Below are 18,173 nucleotides of genomic sequence, written 5' to 3' on the forward strand. Positions count from 1 at the left end.
CAGCTCTGATCTGCAGCATCTGCAGACCTCACTTTCTCCTTGGATGTGATTTGCCTGGTCAGTTTTTTTTTAAGCTGGTGTTGCGCTAGGCTCCATGAGGAGGCGCAGTCTGAGGAGCACGCAGGTTTTGCGCCGTTGGGACACGCTTGCCTCCTCTGCCGCCTCCTTGTCATTTGTAGTCCGTGGGCCGGCGGGACGGGTTGCCATGGCGGGAGGACGCACGGCGTCAGGGGGTGGGGCGGGGAAGGTACCAGATGCGGATTGAGAGTCGGACCCGGATCGGGATCACCCCTCCCCCCCTCCGCGAGCCCAGCGCCTGCTCCGTGTGAGGCTCCGGCTCCGGCTCCGGCTCCGGCAGCGGCGATGGGACTGTGCCTGCCGTGCCTGGGAGGGGCGGCCCAGGATGTGGTGGAGACACCCGACCCGGTGAGAGGCTGCGCCCGGGGGAGTGAGGGAGGGTCGAGAGGGCGGGGTAGGGGGAATTAGGGGGGTCGGAGGGAGGGGTGGGGGGAGTGAGGGAGGAGTGAGGGAGGGTCGAGAGGGGCGGGGGGAGTGAGGGAGGGTCGAGAGGGCGGGGTAGGGGGAGTGAGGGAGGGTCGAGAGGGGCGGGGGGAGTGAGGGAGGGTCGAGAGGGTGGGGTAGGGGGGAATGAGGGGGGTCGGAGGGAGGGGTGGGGGGAGTGAGTGAGGGAGGGTCGAGAGGGTGGGGTAGGGGGAATTAGGGGGGTCGGAGGGAGGGGTGGGGGGAGTGAGGGAGGGTTGAGAGGGAGGGGTAGGGGGAGTGAGGGAGGGTTGAGAGGGAGGGGTAGGGGGAGTGAGGGAGGGTTGAGAGGGAGGGGTAGGGGGAGTGAGGGGGGTCGGAGGGAGGGGTGGGGGGAGTGAGGGAGGGTTGAGAGAGTGGGGTGGGGGGAATGAGGGGGGTTGGAGGGAGGGGTGGGGGGAGTGAGGGGGGTCGGAGGGAGGGGTAGGGGGAGGGAGGGGGGTCGGAGGGAGGGTCGAGAGGGTGGGGTAGGGGGAATTGGGGGGTCGGAGGGAGGGGTGGGGGGAGTGAGGGAGGAGTGAGGGAGGGTTGAGAGGGTGGGGTAGGGGGAGTGAGGGGGGTCGGAGGGAGGGGTAGGGGGAGTGAGGGGGGTCGGAGGGAGGGGTGGGGGGAGTGAGGGAGGGTTGAGAGAGTGGGGTAGGGGGAATGAGGGGGGTAGGGGGAATGAGGGGGGTCGGAGGGAGGGGTGGGGGGAATGAGGGTAGGGGGGAGTGAGGGAGGGTTGAGAGGGTGGGGTAGGGGGAATGAGGGGGGTCGGAGGGAGGGGTGGGGGGAGTGAGTGAGGGAGGGTCGAGAGGGTGGGGTAGGGGGAATGAGGGGGTTTCGAGGGCTGTGGGGGAAGAGAGCATTGAGTGGGTGGGTGTGGTGAGAGTGTGTTAAGGCATGGGAAGGGGTTGAGGAGGAGGAGGAATGTGGATGGGGAGGGAGGGAAGGATGTGGGGTTAGTGGTGTGGTTTCCGGTTGAGTTGTGGGGAGATTGGTGAGGGATGTGGTTTGGGTTGGAGGGTGAGATGAAGGGTCAGGGGGGTACCCAGGAGTATAGTATGGCAGAGCTGTCACCGGGCCCCAGGTCTTGCACTGAGTCAAAGGCTTTGCACTGAGTGTTGTCTGAACACAAACAATGTTAATAACAAAACACGCATTCCCAAAAGCATTCCTCAGGAAAACACATTCAGTATGGAATAATCATGCTAATATTACCATTGCTACAGCAATTGTTTTACTGTTTATTTTGATTTTATTTATCTACTGATTTAACTTTGTGTCTGTTGGTTTGGTTTGGATTTTTAAAAATTTTAGATTATGTTTAACTCAATATTGACCTTGACAACTTCCTGATCCTGTTCTGCAGGTTTATTCCTTAGACTTTGTGCTGACATTTGTTAGCTTTTAGGTTCGAAACTGCCTCATGTGTTGCTCTTTTGGAATGGCTTCAAATAATTTGAATCATTTTGACAATATGGAAACATAGTTGTTTTTTCCCCCACGAAACAAACGTATATGTTTTTGGTGACTTCTGTTTTAACATATCAAACATGGCAACGTTATTGTAAAATGCATGTTGCAGCAGTGATTTTTCTTTTAAAAAGCAGGTCAGTCGCCACATCAGTGGTTCAGGTTGGTGGCCTTTAGTCAGAATTGTTCTGGTTATGTGAACTCTCTTTCTCTTCAGGCACTTTCTTACTTGCTGTGTATTTCCAGCATTTTTGTTTTTTTTTAATTTCAGATTAGGCATTTGGTACCTTTTGTCCTTAATGGTCAGTGCAGTGAGTATAGGAGCTGGGGTGTAATGTTGTAGCTGGTCATTGATTAGGACATTTTTTGAATACTGCACTCACTTCCAGTCTCCCTGCTGTAGGAAAGATATTGTTAAACTTGAAAGGATTGAGAAAAGATTTACAAGGTTGTTGTCGTGTTTGGAGGATTTGAGCTATAGGGAGAAGGTTAATGGCCTGGGGCTATTTTCCCGGAATATCAGAAAATGGAGTGGTGACTTTACAGAGGTTTGTAAAATCATGAAAGGCATGGACAGAGTGAAAAGCCAAGGTCTTTTTCCCAGGGTAGGGGATTCAAGAAGAGGGCATAGGTTTCCGGTAAGAGAGAAAGATTTCAAAGTACCTCAGGGCAACTTCCTTACACAGAAGATGGCGATTGTATAGAATGAGCTGCCAGAGGATATTGGTGGAGGCTGGTATAATTTAAAAGGCATCTCGATGGGTACGTGAATGGGAAGGGTTTAGAGGGATATGGACCAAATGCTGGCAACTAGGAATAGAATAATTCGGGATATCTGGTCGGCATTCTGTGCTGTACAACTCTGACTCTATGATTCTGTTTGCTAAATGCACTATATTCTCTATGTCCTTTTTATGGTTTGTAACATATGATGCAGTAATTTGATGAGTTGGTTTCATGCCATTTAGGTGAATGTTTTTTAAATAGTAAAAAAAACGACCAAGAGTTGAGTATACTATTGTTTTATGCCAATGTCAATTGTTTTTTTCTATAGGTCTCAACAATTCACTCCTGTTGCTTGGCTGCTCAAATTTGTTTTGTGATTTAAAGCTCAGTGAAATCATAATTGTCATTCTCTCCTTTTACTTACTCCTTGAATCCTACATAGAGAATATTGAAAAGAAAGTGAGAAAGAAGTTTGGAGTACGCTAGCAGAGCAGTGGAATAAGGGTTAACTACCCAGCCACAAGTGACGTGTATCATTCTGCAAATTGTGTTGAGTGATTTGTAGAATGCCTAATCATAATTCATCTAAGCTGCTTAAACTGACATCTTAAGTGCAGCGCGCAACCTGCAACACCTGCAGAACAGCCAAACTAGTATATACTGTACTCCTGGCATTCCACTTTGGGAGATTTTGAATGAATTGTCAGAGCAAAGTTAACATATCATCTGATCTAAGATTTAATTGTAGTAATTAATTCACTTTTGGAGCAGTGATATTAGGTATTAAACTTACATGGTGTAATATGTTTGCCCTGAGTTCTGGCTAGAATAGGAAAAATAACTAACTGAATATAATTCTCCATGTTTGTCTTCAAGCTATTTGTCACATCATATGACCATGCCTTGTCTAACTAAATTGTTTGGTGCCAGGGCACTTAGTTAACAAATGCATACTGTGAACTGTTATACTGTATGATGTAATCTGAACTTTGTATACATGTCAGTAGTTTATACATGTGCACTACATTTCCATAATATGAGCTTCTGTTTTATGAACAAAGGTGTGCATGTTTTAGACAACTGAAAGTTAGTGGAAGAGCAGGAGAGGAAGAATCATGGGGACTTTGGGGAGCTAAATGGTGAACACCGTTGAAATCTCCCAATGTTATTTTGTCCTAGGGAAAGGCGATACAATATATCCACAATGTGAGGATCTTAATGCCACCCTCCCCTGTTATTATTGGCTCTGGTATGGGCAATAATCTGGAACAGATAAAATAAATGAAAGCATAAATAAATACAAGCAAATAGCATCAAAAACAGGAATTGCTGACAAAGCTGAGCAGGAGTTGCAGCATCTATGCAGAGAAATGAGAGTTAACGTTTCTGGTCTGGTAACCCTGCCTTAGAGCAAAGGCTTCAGTCTTCCCTAATTTTAATTGGTGGATGTTTCTGTTCATACATATCAAATAAGCAGTGAGGTCATTTAGCAACAGTTGGAGGTTGAGAGAGGTGCCGGTGAGTTGGAACTGGCTGTTGTCAGCAAACGTTCAAAACCTAGCATGTACCCATGAGCAGTGTACAGATGAAAAGTTGGAGGGGGAATAGATTCTTAGTGGGGCTGGGAAGGGACCCAAAGTAATGATGCAATTGCAGGAAGAGAAGCCATTGCATGTGGGGCTATAATGATAAATGAGAGTGGACCAGCTTAGAACAATCCCACCCAGCGGGCAACAGGGAATGGAGTGGGCAACTGGTTCAGAAGCTGCAAACAAGTCAAAGAGGGGAAAGGTTGTCTTTGTTGCTGTCCCTTTGGATGCAACTTGTGGCTTTGATAAGAGCTATGGAGTTCCAGGAAAGATGGAAGTAGATTGGAGAGGCTATGGTATGTTCACGGACTTTGGAGAGAAAGGGTGATTAGAGATAGAAGCAGTAATTTACAAGAGTTCAAAATGCGTGGATCTAATCTATTTGGACCAAAGGTGGATATCAAAAATATATTGCATTTATAAACAAATAAAAACTAGTTGGGATTGGAATGGAGCTATCTAAGGGGTGGACAGGATAAAATCACAATGAAATGGCTGAAATCTTAAATAATTGCTTCGAAATGCCAAGGAGACAGATCAGCTTGACATTGAGATATCAGAAATGGTATAACTGTGCTTAAAATAAACAGATGTAGGAAATAAATTACTTAAAGTGGCTAAGATTCATGGTGCAGGTGCGTTACTTGTGCACATTTTAAAAAGTATTAGTGAAAGGATAGCAGACCCATTATTACATGTAGCCTGATCTTTATTTCAGAGAAAAGTTTCTGACAGAGAACTAACAGCTAACATTACACCTATATTTAAGAAGGGGTAGAAAATAGACCTGTCAGGTTAGCATCATTGCAAAAAAAATGTGTTCCTAGTTGAGGGTATGCCAGAAATTAATTTGTAAAATGGAAAATTGAATAGTTAACATGAATTTCAAAGGAGCATCTCACTTCACCAATCTCATTAAACTCTCTGCAGAGATAAACAGTAGATAAAACTAACATGCATATTTTATATTGATGATTTTGACTTTGGAATTAAAAATACATTTCTAAATTTATAGGTTAAACTAGGACAGATATGTAATGCTAGGAGAGTTAGAAGAAGGCATTTGTTATGGACAAAAATGTGTACGAAATTGTAGATTTCATTAAAATAAACTTAATCTGACTCAACTGAATGCAAGAGGCTACAAACAATGAGTGCAGCTGTGAGAACGTTGACTGGTGACTAAATGAATGTTTTAAAAAGCGTGGGGTGTTTTGTCATTTTCACTCTTGAATATTTAAAATTCAATTGCAGAAAAGCAAACCAGTAGATTGTGAATATACAGTAGGAACATAGGACTTAGGAGCAGGAGTAGACCATCCTGCATTTTTTGGTCCTGCTTCACCATTAACAACTTAAAGATTGGTCTCATTATAGTCTCAACTCTGCTTTCCTATCTGCACCCCTCAACCCTTGACTTCCTTGATCAAAAAGTTATCTCATTCTGCCTTCACTAAATTCAGTGACCCAGCCTCCACTGATCTCTGGGGAAGAGAATTCTAAACTTTAAAGTCCCTCTAAGAGAAAAAGATTAGGAGCAAATTACTGCAAACGCTGGAATCTGTTCTGAAAACATAAAATGCTGGAGATCAGAGCAGATCAGACAGCGTTTGTCATGAGGAGTCATCTAGACTCTAAACATTAGCTTGCTTTCCCTCCATGGATGCTGCCTTTTCAAGAGAAAAAAAAACTTCACATTTCAGTCTTCATTCTTAAACTGCACCCTAGTTCCCGTCTTCTCCCAAATGTCAGAACTTCCTCTTGGCATTTACCTTATCGCGTCCTGTTAGGATCTGAGACAATAACAAAGTGATAGTTCTTTCAGTTTTTACAATGACGCTACGGATGCTGTAAATTGGAAACAAAAACAGAAGTTGCTGAGAAAGCTTAGCAGGTTTGGCATCATCTCTGCAGAGAAAGTAGAGTTAACATTTTGGGTCTGGTGATCCTTCCTCAGAAGTCCACAACTTCTGAGCTTTTCCAGCAGCTTCTGTTTTTGTTTCTGATAATGTCATCGTACTGGTAATCCAGAATACTCTGGGAAAGTGGGTTCAAATCCCATCACGGCTACTGGTGGTATCTGAATTTGTTAATAAATCTGGAATTGAAAGTTCCTGAGCCACAAATTCAGTTACCCCCAGAGGGTTGTAGAATTGCCAAGCTTGAATGAAGATTTTCTATATCAACTTGGTTTCATTATTGAAATCTTTAGGAAAACATGAATAAACCAAGATTAGTTTTTCAGTGTGATTTGAAATCAAATCAGTGCAATCAGAATGATGAAAAACAGATTCACAATGTTGAACATTTTTTTGTCTACAAGATCCTGAATTTTGAATCCCTTTTTATCAATGTATAGGAAACCAGAAGACGGCAATTAGCAGAAGCTGCTGAGAAGAGGCAGAAGGAGGTAAGAATGTTAATTAATACCCAAAAGAAGGGTCACTTTCTCACCGCAGATGCTGACGGATTGCTGAGTTTCTCCAGGAATTTCTGTTTTTGTTTAAGATTTCCAGAGGCCGTGGTTCTTTGGTTTCTTCTTTGTTCTTTTTAATTAATGTTTTGTTTTCTTGAAATCTGTTCGTGGTTAGGAGCACAGGAAGGACAGCAGTAATTGTCGATGTGGGGGAATATGTCTGAGTTAATTGATAATTTTGTATTTGTGACAACCCAAAAATCAACTTTTCCTGACTTGTTTCATTGTATTCTGCATCTTCCAGTTTTAAGCATCTGACAAACATTGTTAAACTTATTTTTAAGACGCGTATCCAAAACTTTTTGAAAGTTTTTTCAACATAAACCACTGTTTCTGAGCTACACTTTCCAAATTACGGAGTTTTGATCATTGTCATAACATTCACATGATTTTGAGTTTTGTTTCAATGTCCAGTTTAAGTTCTGTTGTAACAATAGCTAAACAAAGTAAAACCATTCACATTCATGTGCTTGATCATTTATCTCTGGAATTTATTCACTAAACCCAGCCCTACATACTTCCCTCTTAAAGCCCAGCTTTCTGAATTTATTATTCCACTTTCCTGATACGAGTTTGGCTTTGTGCCCATTTGTGTCCAGTTATGTCTCTGTGGAGAGCTTTTAGGATGCTTTCCATGTTCAAGGCACTACATTGTTGCACATTAGTGCAATATTTCAATATGGCCCAATCCTTACAGAGTCTGACAGAATGGAAACAGACCCTTCAGTCCATGCAGAACATAATCCCAAACTCAGTAAAAACTGAAAAAAACTGCAGATACTGTAAATCAGAATCAAAAACAGAAATTGCTGGAAGTACTCAGCAGGTCTTGCAGCATCCGCGGAGAGAAATCCAGAGCTCCATTCCTAGGAAGTGTCACTCAACTGGAAATGTTAACTCTGATTTTTCTCCACGGATGCTGCCTGACCTGAATTTTTCTCTCAATTTGTTTCTGATCCCTAACTGAACTCGTCCCACCTGCCTGCTCCTGACTGATATCCCTTGAAATGTTGCCTATTTGTTTTTAAAAGATATTTGAGTAAGAACATTGTAATTGTATCCATATCCATCACTTCCTCAGGAAGATCATTCCACATGTGAACCACCTACTATGTAAAAGAAGTTGGTCCCCAAGTTCTTTTTAAATCTTTCTCCTCACATCTTAAAAATGTGGCCCCAGTCTTGAAATCCCCCATGCTAGGGAAAAGACAACTAACATTAACCCCATCTGTACCCGTCATGATTTTATAAACTTCTATCAAGTTGCTTTTCAACCCACTGTGCTCCAGCGGAAAAAGTCCCAGCCTATCCAGCCTTTCTTTATAACTCAAACTTTCCATACCCAGCAGCATCCTGGTAAATTTTTTCTCAGCCCTCTCCAGCTTATTAATATCCCACCTATAATTGGGCAACCAGAACTGGATGCAGTACTCCATAAGTGGTCTGTACAACCTCAGCATGACATCCCAACTCCTACACTCAAAGGACTGAGGCACAAAGGCAAACGTGCTTAACACCATTTTAACCACCCTGGCGAAATGTGATGTAAACTTCAAACTATTTACCTGAATCCCTAAGTCCCTCTGTTCTACAACACTTTGCAAACAACCAATTTATGGATCAAAATTTACAAGTGAATCTGTAACCGGTATCTGTGCCTTCTTCCAAACAGTAATGAAGTTGACAACATGTTGGTGGTTTTGATTTTTATGAAAACTTGATGACATTTCTCAAGACATTTTGAAAGAAAACAAATGTTTGACGACCACATCGACCAATATGGGTTTATCTTCTGCAAAAGTGACATTTTCTTTGGAGATTTGTTTTGCAATTAAGTAGCATCTTCAATGGTGTATTTGAAATTTGAAACATTTCTCCCATTTTTCATTTGAAGAATGTGCACCGAGGCATTAAGAATCCTGAATCGGTGGAGCGAAAGAAGCAGAAGCAGGAGGCATTGGAAAAGCAGCAGATGAATTCTACACCTGCAGGAGGCGGTGGTGGCCTCAGGGTGAGAGAATATTAATGCTATGTACGGTGAAGTATACCTCACTCACACTGAATTGTAATTCACCAGTTAGTCATTAGGTAACTGATGAGGGTAGGAATATGTTTTAATTCTTACAATGGAAGCAAGCCTGGTTTAAAAGATAACTTTGTTTTAAATCTGTACTACCCAAAGGCTAGCTTATTAAGCCAAATTTTGCTGTCTCAACAGCAGGAAGGTTCATAACATTCATTGTTTTTTTTTCATTCATTTGGAAATAGAGAGTTTGAATATTGCCAAAATAAAACACTTTGCCAAAGATTTTCATCTTGCGCAATTCAGGGCGCTTCACAAGAAATAGCAATGTAAAAAGGAAACAGCATTTTTACTGTTTTTGAGGAGAATGCTCATTGGTTGAGAAGTGGTTTTAGATGGGTGGAGGAATTATGAATGCACCAGACGATGACTGACAGTCAACTGCCAAGCTTTGTTAAATTTTTAAGCCAGGCATGCTGACTGATTGGTCAGAACATTTCTCTGGGAAATGGACGAGAAAATGGCTGTCACTTATTTGATTACATTGCAGCAGACAGCATGTATATAAATATTCTTTCTGCAAAGCCTCCTCCAGTCAAGAGACAACTTGCCAACTAATCAGCATTCTGCTATCATAAATTGTCCTGTTGAATGCAAGACAAAAGGCTTTGGAAAAATCTTTTTTCAGCAACGCCTATTGTTATTTGTGTAAAGAATAAGCAATTTTATGTTGTACCATAAAATGCCAGTATTTGAAAGTCAGTGTCAGGTCATGTTATTCATGAAAACAACATCTTGTTCTCTGCCTCAGCATTAAATGGTGTGAAGTTTTTTTTTCGCAGTTGATGTAAACTAAATTCACTACAGAAGGTTGTCATTTCATGTCTAAATACCTGTTTAACACTGTGAGAAGTGTTAATCACTAGCAATCCAGCTCTAGAAACTGAAAATTACCTAGATAAATGTGTAGTCTCATTCCTTCATGTTTTAATTTTGAAAAAGTTGCATTTAAAAGTATTACAAGAAAACTTCATCTTTGTCTCTCTCCCTTTTCTCTCAATCCGGTCCTTCCTGCTATCTCTGTCTCTGCACTTGTTAACATTAGAGTCGCCCATTCTAATTTGCTCTTTTCACTATCTTTCCTTTACTTATTGAACCAATTGGCTGCCATGTATCCCTTATCAGCTCACACTTGTCACAATTTGGCAAAGCAAGGAAATTGGAAACCTAAACATGTCTAATTAATACCAGACAACATTAGATGCCCTGTTTCTGTCAAATCTAGGCCTGTAATTGTATGACAGATGCTTAATTTGAGTGAATGGCACACACGTTTTACGTATTAATTTCTTTGAAAAGTTAATTACATGTTACATTCTTTTAAAAGTAATTAGAATAATCATCTGAATGTATCCATTTCTGCTGACTGAAATTGAAACAAAAAGTAGGGATGCAAAATTGACTGCATAATCTGTGAATAATTATTAAACATGGAGAAGGGGAAAAGGAACAGTCTGATCTGGATCTAAATGAGGAAAGGCCTCAAATGAAAGGGGCTTTTCCAAAGGAAGGAAATACGCTCAAATATCTGACATCCTGACAGAATTCTTCCTGTCCTCTTTTGCAGACATAAGGGAATTTATTTATCTTTACAGACCAAGATTGGAATTCTCACAATCTCCTTTTAAGTATTGAAATACTGTGAGGAATGATATTGTATGAATTCAGGAACATTTGTATGCCTTTGTTTCAGAAGGTTAACTAATTGTTGAAACTGTATTCTTGGCAGTGAAAGCAGAGTTTTTGTGAAGACATTAGTGACTAAGAACACGGAATGGAGAATACGTGAGGCAGTGTTTACTGGTGGAAGAAGAATAGGGAACCAAAAGAATGCAGTGGAAGATAACCACTTTGCACTCATTTAGTTTTTGTGAAATGACTGCAAATAACTTCAACTAGAACAGTTCTTCAAAAGTGTTAAGAATCTGCCTTTGAAACATCAACAGCAGATAATTCAATTAATGTCATTAACTTGTTTTACTCAAGTTTCACCGCTCTAAACATGTCGGTGTGTGTACAGGTCTTCATGTGGGGTAGGGAACTACTTTGGGTGAACTGAAGTCTGTGGAGATTGGAGAATAGAAAGATGCTCAGGAAATGTTTGAGTCTGGTGATCATAGCATGAATGAGGGCTAAATGGAATGTTGTGACTGGGGCGAAGGGTATCTTCACCAGCAAGAATGTGGTTTTATGATTTTAACTTTGGATTGAATATAGCATTGGTAGTTGCAAATGGCTTGATTCACCTGAACTAGTTATTGGGATGATCAAATGGCAGAGCAGACTTGATGGGCTGAATGGCTTAATTGTGTTCTGATAAGGTCTTCTGGGACGGAGACGGATATTGGTGGTGAGTTTATGGAATGCGTGACAGTGGCTGGAAATTCAGTGTCTTCAGTGTTCCAATGTCTGCATGGAAGTAAACTGAATATAAGCCCCACTGGCACCACTGGGTCAGTACCACACTTATGCTGGGTATCATCAGCTCAGTGTGTAAGTTGACCCCATGTCTTTTTATGATTTTCTGAAAGGACACTTCACAGACCAGCAGAGAGCCAACTCTGAGAAACATCAATTATATCTCCACAATTCTTGATTCTTCCGCTTCTTAATGTTATTTATCCACTTAAAATTTCAGTTGACCTTAGTCAGTTCTTCATCAGGAAATTTATTTCACAAGTTCATTATCTGTGGCAATATTTTCTAACCAGTTTGTTCAGAGAAGCAATTACTCCCCTCTGGAGCAGGTGAGACTTGAACTGGGGCTGCCTGGCCTGGAGGTAGTGACACTATCACTGTGCCACTGTTGTATAACTGCAGAACAAAACAGGAGTAAGATATTATGATTAATTCTAATGAAGGCTGCATAGAGTAGGAGCAATACTGAATACAACATGTAACAGACATGGAGAATACTGTTAGAGCAGTTTCAGTAATGTGGGGATTCAAACACTGGAGAGATTTAAGCATGGAATCAAAGGAAAGATGGAGGGCATTAAGAACATTGGAGAGGAAAGGCTGTTGAGACTTTTTGAGTATTATGTGAGGCATAGACTCCAGACAAGTTATGGCACAACAGATATTGCAAGTAAAATATTCAAATGTCATCTTCATTGAATTAAACAAAAGAAGATGACAATTGATTGAACTACTTGAGATATGGTATTTAGCATACGTGTGACCTCTGAAGGCAGAAGAGAGTCATGTGAAGCGTTGCTCATAATATGAAAGTGCAGATTGTATAATGGCTATCCACTAATAGAGATTACTCCAGCTAGAGTTAAGTAGAATATTATTCTATAATGAGCACTTCCTTGTTCTTGTTATGAATTCCCAGCTTCCACGTGTTGATCTTTTACTGTAAAAATGCCAAGTCCATTAGGACTGCTCGACTGAAAAACATCACATTATATCGCCAAAGTTTTTAATTCTTCTGCTTCTCAATGTAATTTACTCACTTAAGATTTCATTTAACCTTAGTCAGTTCTTCATCCGGAAATTTATTTCACACATTCATTATCTGTGGCAATAGTTTCTCACCAGAGAAGTCATTACTATGGAGCAGGTGGGACTTGAACTGGGGTGTCCTGGCTTGGAGGTGGGGACACTGCCATTGTGCTGCAAGAACCTTCAAACATTTATGGATGCTCTCTAATTTCTATTACAGCTTGAGGTTTCTGAATTATTTTGTGCTTTAAATTTTGGGTACTTATATGATCCTGTACTGACGATCAGAAGCTAAATTGCTGGTTTATTTCAACCATAACTGTCTGTTTGGGGAAAAAAAAAGCTGAAAATGCTTTAGAAATTTAGCAAGTTTGTTAGCACCTGTGCTTAGAGGAAGAGTTAGTAAGACCATAAGACATAGGAGTGGAAGTAAGGCCATTCGGCCCATCGAGTCCACTCCGCCATTCAATCATGGCTGATGGGCATTTCAACTCCACTTACCATTATTCTCCCCGTAGCCCTTAATTCCTCGTGACATCAAGAGGAATTGTTTCAAATTAGAAGATGACTCTTCAGAACTGAAGGGAACTGGAAAATTATGGTTTTGTGGTGTTGGCAAAACAGGAGAAAGAGTGAGTGGAACAAATGGTGAGGATGATCAGAACAAAATATGAGAGACATGCTAATGATAGTGAAGAAATTAATTGGGTACAAAGTAGGTGTAAGTGATAGGTGTGAAAATGAATATTTTGGCATTTTTCTCCTATTTACAACTATCATTGTATACCCATTATATATGTAGAAATGAAGCAGATGTTTCTGTTTATTCACATTCTTTCTAAAATTGTTAACCAGGGTTTTATCTGTTTCACCCCACTCCAGATTTAACAACTATAGTGAACAAAATTTTCTTCTGTTGTGCAGTTATGAGTGTCCACTTCTGGGTGGTACATTATGGGAAGGATATGAACAGGAGGTTGAGAGGAGACCGCATACATCAAAATTGAGTGGGTGGGATAGAATTGATCTGGAGAAACTGTTTCCGCTATAAAGGGAATAAGGAGTGGGAATAGATTTCAAGTGATTTGCAGAATAAGCAAGGATGATGTGAGGATTTTTTTTTCACATAGCAAGTAGTTAGGGTCTGGAATGCTCTGCCTGGAAGTATGGTGACAGTAGGTTCAGTTGCGGCATTCAAGAGGGCATTGACCTATTACTTGGGTAAAATAATGTGCAAGTGTAAGCAGGCAGATGCTGATTTGAAAAGCTGGTGCAGGCACAATGGGTTAAGTAGCCTCATTTTTTTGTTGTAACAATTCTGTGATTCAGAGTTCCCTGACTTGAAATAATCCCAATGATTTTTCCATCATAATTGCTAAATTGAGGAGAGGAAAGTACACTCTGAACTTGTTGTTTCTTGTGATTTAAAGAATTTCAGAAATTTCATTTTCCACAAGCCTAATTTGTGGTGATTTGCCTCCTACCTTCTTTCTTGAATAGAAGATAAAACAAGCTTTCTAAATAAATAATCCTGGTTTCTCAGCAAGTTTTAAGCAAATGACCTTGTGGTTGTGTCTAAGCTTTCTGCTTCCAATGTAAATCTTCCCTGTTAGTTAATCAGCTTTCTTCTTTTTTGCCCACCTTCCCTATCTTTGCTTTAGATAGTGTAGTGTTGACTACAGAAAGTAAGGAATTAAATTTAACTTTCTCATATTTTTAAAGTATACTTGTAATAGTTTGTATTTGAGCACACAAAAATGTAATGAGATCTGAATTGAAATACAGACTCGGATATGGTGTTAAGCAGCCACAATGTTATCTGTTTTGCAGAATTCAGTAAATTGTCTGTTTTATTTTTGTTCCAGTGGCAAGTTGGTTAAAGGAGCCGAAAAACCGGTGGAAGATCTTCACTATTGCCAATATAGCGTTGACCTTGCTGGCCCTTGTTACTGAGAGGTTAATGTTCTCTGCGTGGCTTTCGGTGTTTGGTTAGAAAGACCCAGAAATGTGCCATCCTTCGCATTGAATGTTCTGTACAAAGGCTTTCTGTATTCCAACAGAAGTGTACAATGTTTCTTCCAGTAATTTAAAGAGCTGTCCATCAATGTTGAAAACATTAAACCAATCCAGTCACTTTTAAGCAACAATGGAAACTACTCATGGCTTGGATGTTGCTGTCCCAAGGGATCCTTTGTTTTGCTTTTATTTTAGCTGGAGATTGTATTGCTAAATGTTTACTTTCTATAAATTATCATTATTTATAAAGCAGTGTAACTACCTTTTGTGGATTTTTGTAGATAATTCAACTGCAGCTTTACTAGGCAAGGTTTTCTATATTTTATAACCACTTGATTTTCTAAACCTTTGTGCCTTGGAGATAGTGTGGGGAAATGTGTGAAAATATGCTTTCTTTTAATGCTATAGCTTATGTTTATTAAAATGTTTAGCATCCTTTTTGGGACTTGTTTTAGTTTATTGAATTAACTTTTAGTTGCTGAAATTGACTCAACTGGACCAGATTGCTAGATTCAACTACCTCTAAATATAAGTACTCAATTCATGGAGGAAAAAATACATTTTTAGCATGAATGAAATTCTTTGTCATATTGATTGCATGTTCCTAACTGACCATAATTTGCTAGTTATATACAACTATTTCATATTCCTTGCTTTAGTAAAATAAATCCTGTGTCTTTGTCATCAAGTAATTTAATTATAGGTCTTTAGTGTTTGTCATTAACTCACATGGCCCCTGTTGATGATAGAATATAGATGGTTCTTACTGCGTTCCTTTTCTATTGTAAAAATCGTATAGCTTACAATCTATTCCAAGGTAACTTAAATTTATTGCCAACTTTGTCCTATTAGGTACTTAACTGATGCTGACGCATACGCCTGTATGAAACAGACTATCGTTTTTTTGTTAAGACCTCAATAGAATATTGCCAGGATATTTTCTTGTATTGTTTGTTATGGATTATGATGCAGTCCATGCAGAATGCTTATTGTTGGGTCACAGTACCAATGGAAAGCGTACTTTCTAGCAAACTATACTTTTCCTTGCCCAACATTGAATTGATTTTCTTCTCATCCCAGCTAAAAGAGAACTAGAAAACAAAGCTGAACATAAACTTTGTAACTTGCTGTATTTACCACCTGCATGAAGTGTACATTTTAACATTAGATGTCCTGATGCTTCTCTGAATGCTTGGCATTAACAAAATATGCATAATTAATGCTTAATATTTTGTTAAAAGGTTGGTTGGTAAACTTGTGTCTTTCCAATTTTGTCTTTCAGTGAAGTTTTCTCTAATATTCCCATGCATACCTTTTACAATATGGTCCGGAAGCTTTCACTTGTGTTTTGCAAGTGCAAGAGACAAATCAAAGCCCACTGATCCCAAAGCACCTCAGGCTATGATAGAAAAGCCCCATTTTAAAATAACTTGACCTGTTGTGGCATAGCTGATGAACTTTACATGAAGTGTTCTCAGAGAAGTCATACGATCACAATAAATATTGTCTTATTGGGGCACCTGTACTGATGGTCCTTTAAGGGAATGTGATAGCACACAGCTTTTTGTGGTGATTTTTTTTCACCCATGGCATATGGGATCACACTGTTCAGGCTCCAGGTGGTTGTGAGCGCCTTACTTCAAGTGAGGATGTGAAAGCCTTGAAGGTGTTGCAGTTAGGGTTTATTAGAATGGTACGACGTACATGGGACTTCAGTTTTGTGGAGAGACTAGAGAAATTAGGATCCTTCTCCTTAACACAGAAGGATGAGAGTAAGTTAGCTTACGTGCTATAATTCAGGCAAGGTGTTTGATCAAGTAAATAGGGGAAAGCTGTTTCTGTGGTAGAATGATGAACAATTGGAGGGCATTGTAGTGAATGCTGGAAGGACCAGAGCTGATCTGAGGTACAATAGCATCACACAGCAAGTTATGATCTGGAATGGCCTGTGTTAAAGGGGGATGAATGCAGGTTTTAGCTTTCAGAAGAAAATTTGATGAATACTTAGAAGAGAAAATCTTTCAGTGCTATGGGGTGGACTTAGGATTCAAGCTAATGTGTTCAGTATTTGTGGTGGGCCTAGTGGTATTATTGGTAGGCTCCAAACACCCAGAAAATGTTCGGGTGTTAAATCCCTCCATAGCAGACAGTGAAATTTATGTTCAATAATAATCTGGAAATGTTAAAAAAAATCACACAACACTAGGTTATAGTCCAACAGGTTTAATTGGAAGCACTAGCTTTTGGAGTGTTGCTCCTTCATCAGACAACCACCTGATGAAGGAGAGGTGCTCCGAAAGCTAATGCTTCCAATTGAACCTGTTGGACTATAACCTGGTGTTGTGTGATTTTTAACTTTGTACACCACAGACCAATACCAGCATCTCCAAATCAATCTGGAAATGAGAATCTAATGATGACCACAAGCCATTGCAGATTGTCAGAAATGAAAAATCTGGGGTTCACTGATGTCTTTTAGGGAAGGTCATCTGCCATCCTTACCTGGTCTGGCTGCAGACGTGCAGTAATATGGTTAACTCTTAGCTACTCTCTTGGCTGACATACACTTGATGGGCTGAACAGCCTTCTGAAGTACTACAGCCTGATTCTGTTAGTCAGGCATCAGAGTAAATCCATTCAATACCATCAGCACTATAATGCCCATTTGTTCTCCCAAATGTACCCTTTGCTGTCCTTTACATTTAATCCCTTGGAAGTTAAGTTTAACTTGATAGTACCAATATGTTAGCACATTGAAAAATGTCCAACTTTCTTAAGTTTGTGATGTTGGGTAATGTAACACATTAATGGCTATCTTGATGATTACAACTCAAATTTTAACACCCATAAACTAATTTTGCCATGATATTTTAATGTATTGTTAAACGATGGCATTGTTCAAGAATTATAACAACAAGACCCCACTGAACACTGTTGCTTATGTGTCTCTTGTAGACTCCGAGCTTTTTGGAGACAAGGCCAATTTGTGTATTGCCGTGAAATATATGATGTAGAAAACTGTCAATGTTGAAAGTTATCAATCTATACCTTTGTCGTTCTGGTCTTGTTAAAGAATTAAACTTTTTACAAGTTATCCCTGAGCTGATACTAATGCTTACTGTTGAAGTATGCAGACTTCCCTCACTAGATGAAAGAGAATGCAGAGTGTCTCCATTCTCTTGGACTTTGTGGTGAAATCAGTGTCCTAGGCCCACTTCAGAAGTCAAATGTTTGATTTCTGACTTTTTCATCAGTCAAGTGGCTACATGAATCTCAAATGTTATCACCACAAGTCGTCATCCCCTTCCTGGGCGCATGTAGAATTAAAGACATGTACTGCTAATCAAACTGCTCAATAGTTTCCATTGCTTTCTAATAAATATACATATGTAATTTGTTTTAATTGTTGTTTCATTCACACATTAACAACACAATCGACATGTTTAACCATCTGTTTTCAATATCTGCAGTTTGTATTTTGCTGTTAAGCAGAAAGGTCTGCTGAAATTCTGGAGATAACTCTTTACAAGTTGAACACTACATCAGTATCATCAATGTAATCAAAACCAAAAATGCTTTCTTACTCAAATAACCCCATTCTGTTAGGCTATGAGAACTAAAAATGTTCAAATCACCTTAAAGTTGCCGTTAGAGCAAAGGAAGAGAATTCCAGTAGTTGTCCTACATGGTAATCCTGAAATAGGATTTGGGAGACTGGGGAGAGAGGTGGTACAGAATGTGACACATAAACAGGACAGGTGGCAGAGCTTCAGGTGTTTGAAAGTAAAAGGACATACTCAAAGTGAAATTCTTCCACTTTGTAAGTAATGCTTTTTTTTTG

The 18,173-nt window shown here is 40.2% G+C and overlaps 1 protein-coding gene across 1 annotated transcript; it reads left to right on the forward strand.

Annotated features, from left to right (window-relative positions):
* The first annotated feature begins 230 nt into the window (after positions 1-230).
* svip (small VCP interacting protein) lies at positions 231-17,725 on the forward strand. The gene is made up of 4 exons (XM_060838607.1): positions 231-426; positions 6,670-6,720; positions 8,681-8,797; positions 14,182-17,725. The coding sequence occupies exons 1-4, from the start codon at positions 364-366 to the stop codon at positions 14,194-14,196; spliced, it is 246 nt and encodes an 81-aa protein (XP_060694590.1). The 5' UTR covers positions 231-363; the 3' UTR covers positions 14,197-17,725.
* Positions 17,726-18,173: the final 448 nt, after the last annotated feature.

Source organism: Hemiscyllium ocellatum, chromosome 18 (genome assembly GCF_020745735.1).
Source record: "Hemiscyllium ocellatum isolate sHemOce1 chromosome 18, sHemOce1.pat.X.cur, whole genome shotgun sequence".
Lineage (NCBI taxonomy): Eukaryota > Metazoa > Chordata > Chondrichthyes > Orectolobiformes > Hemiscylliidae > Hemiscyllium > Hemiscyllium ocellatum.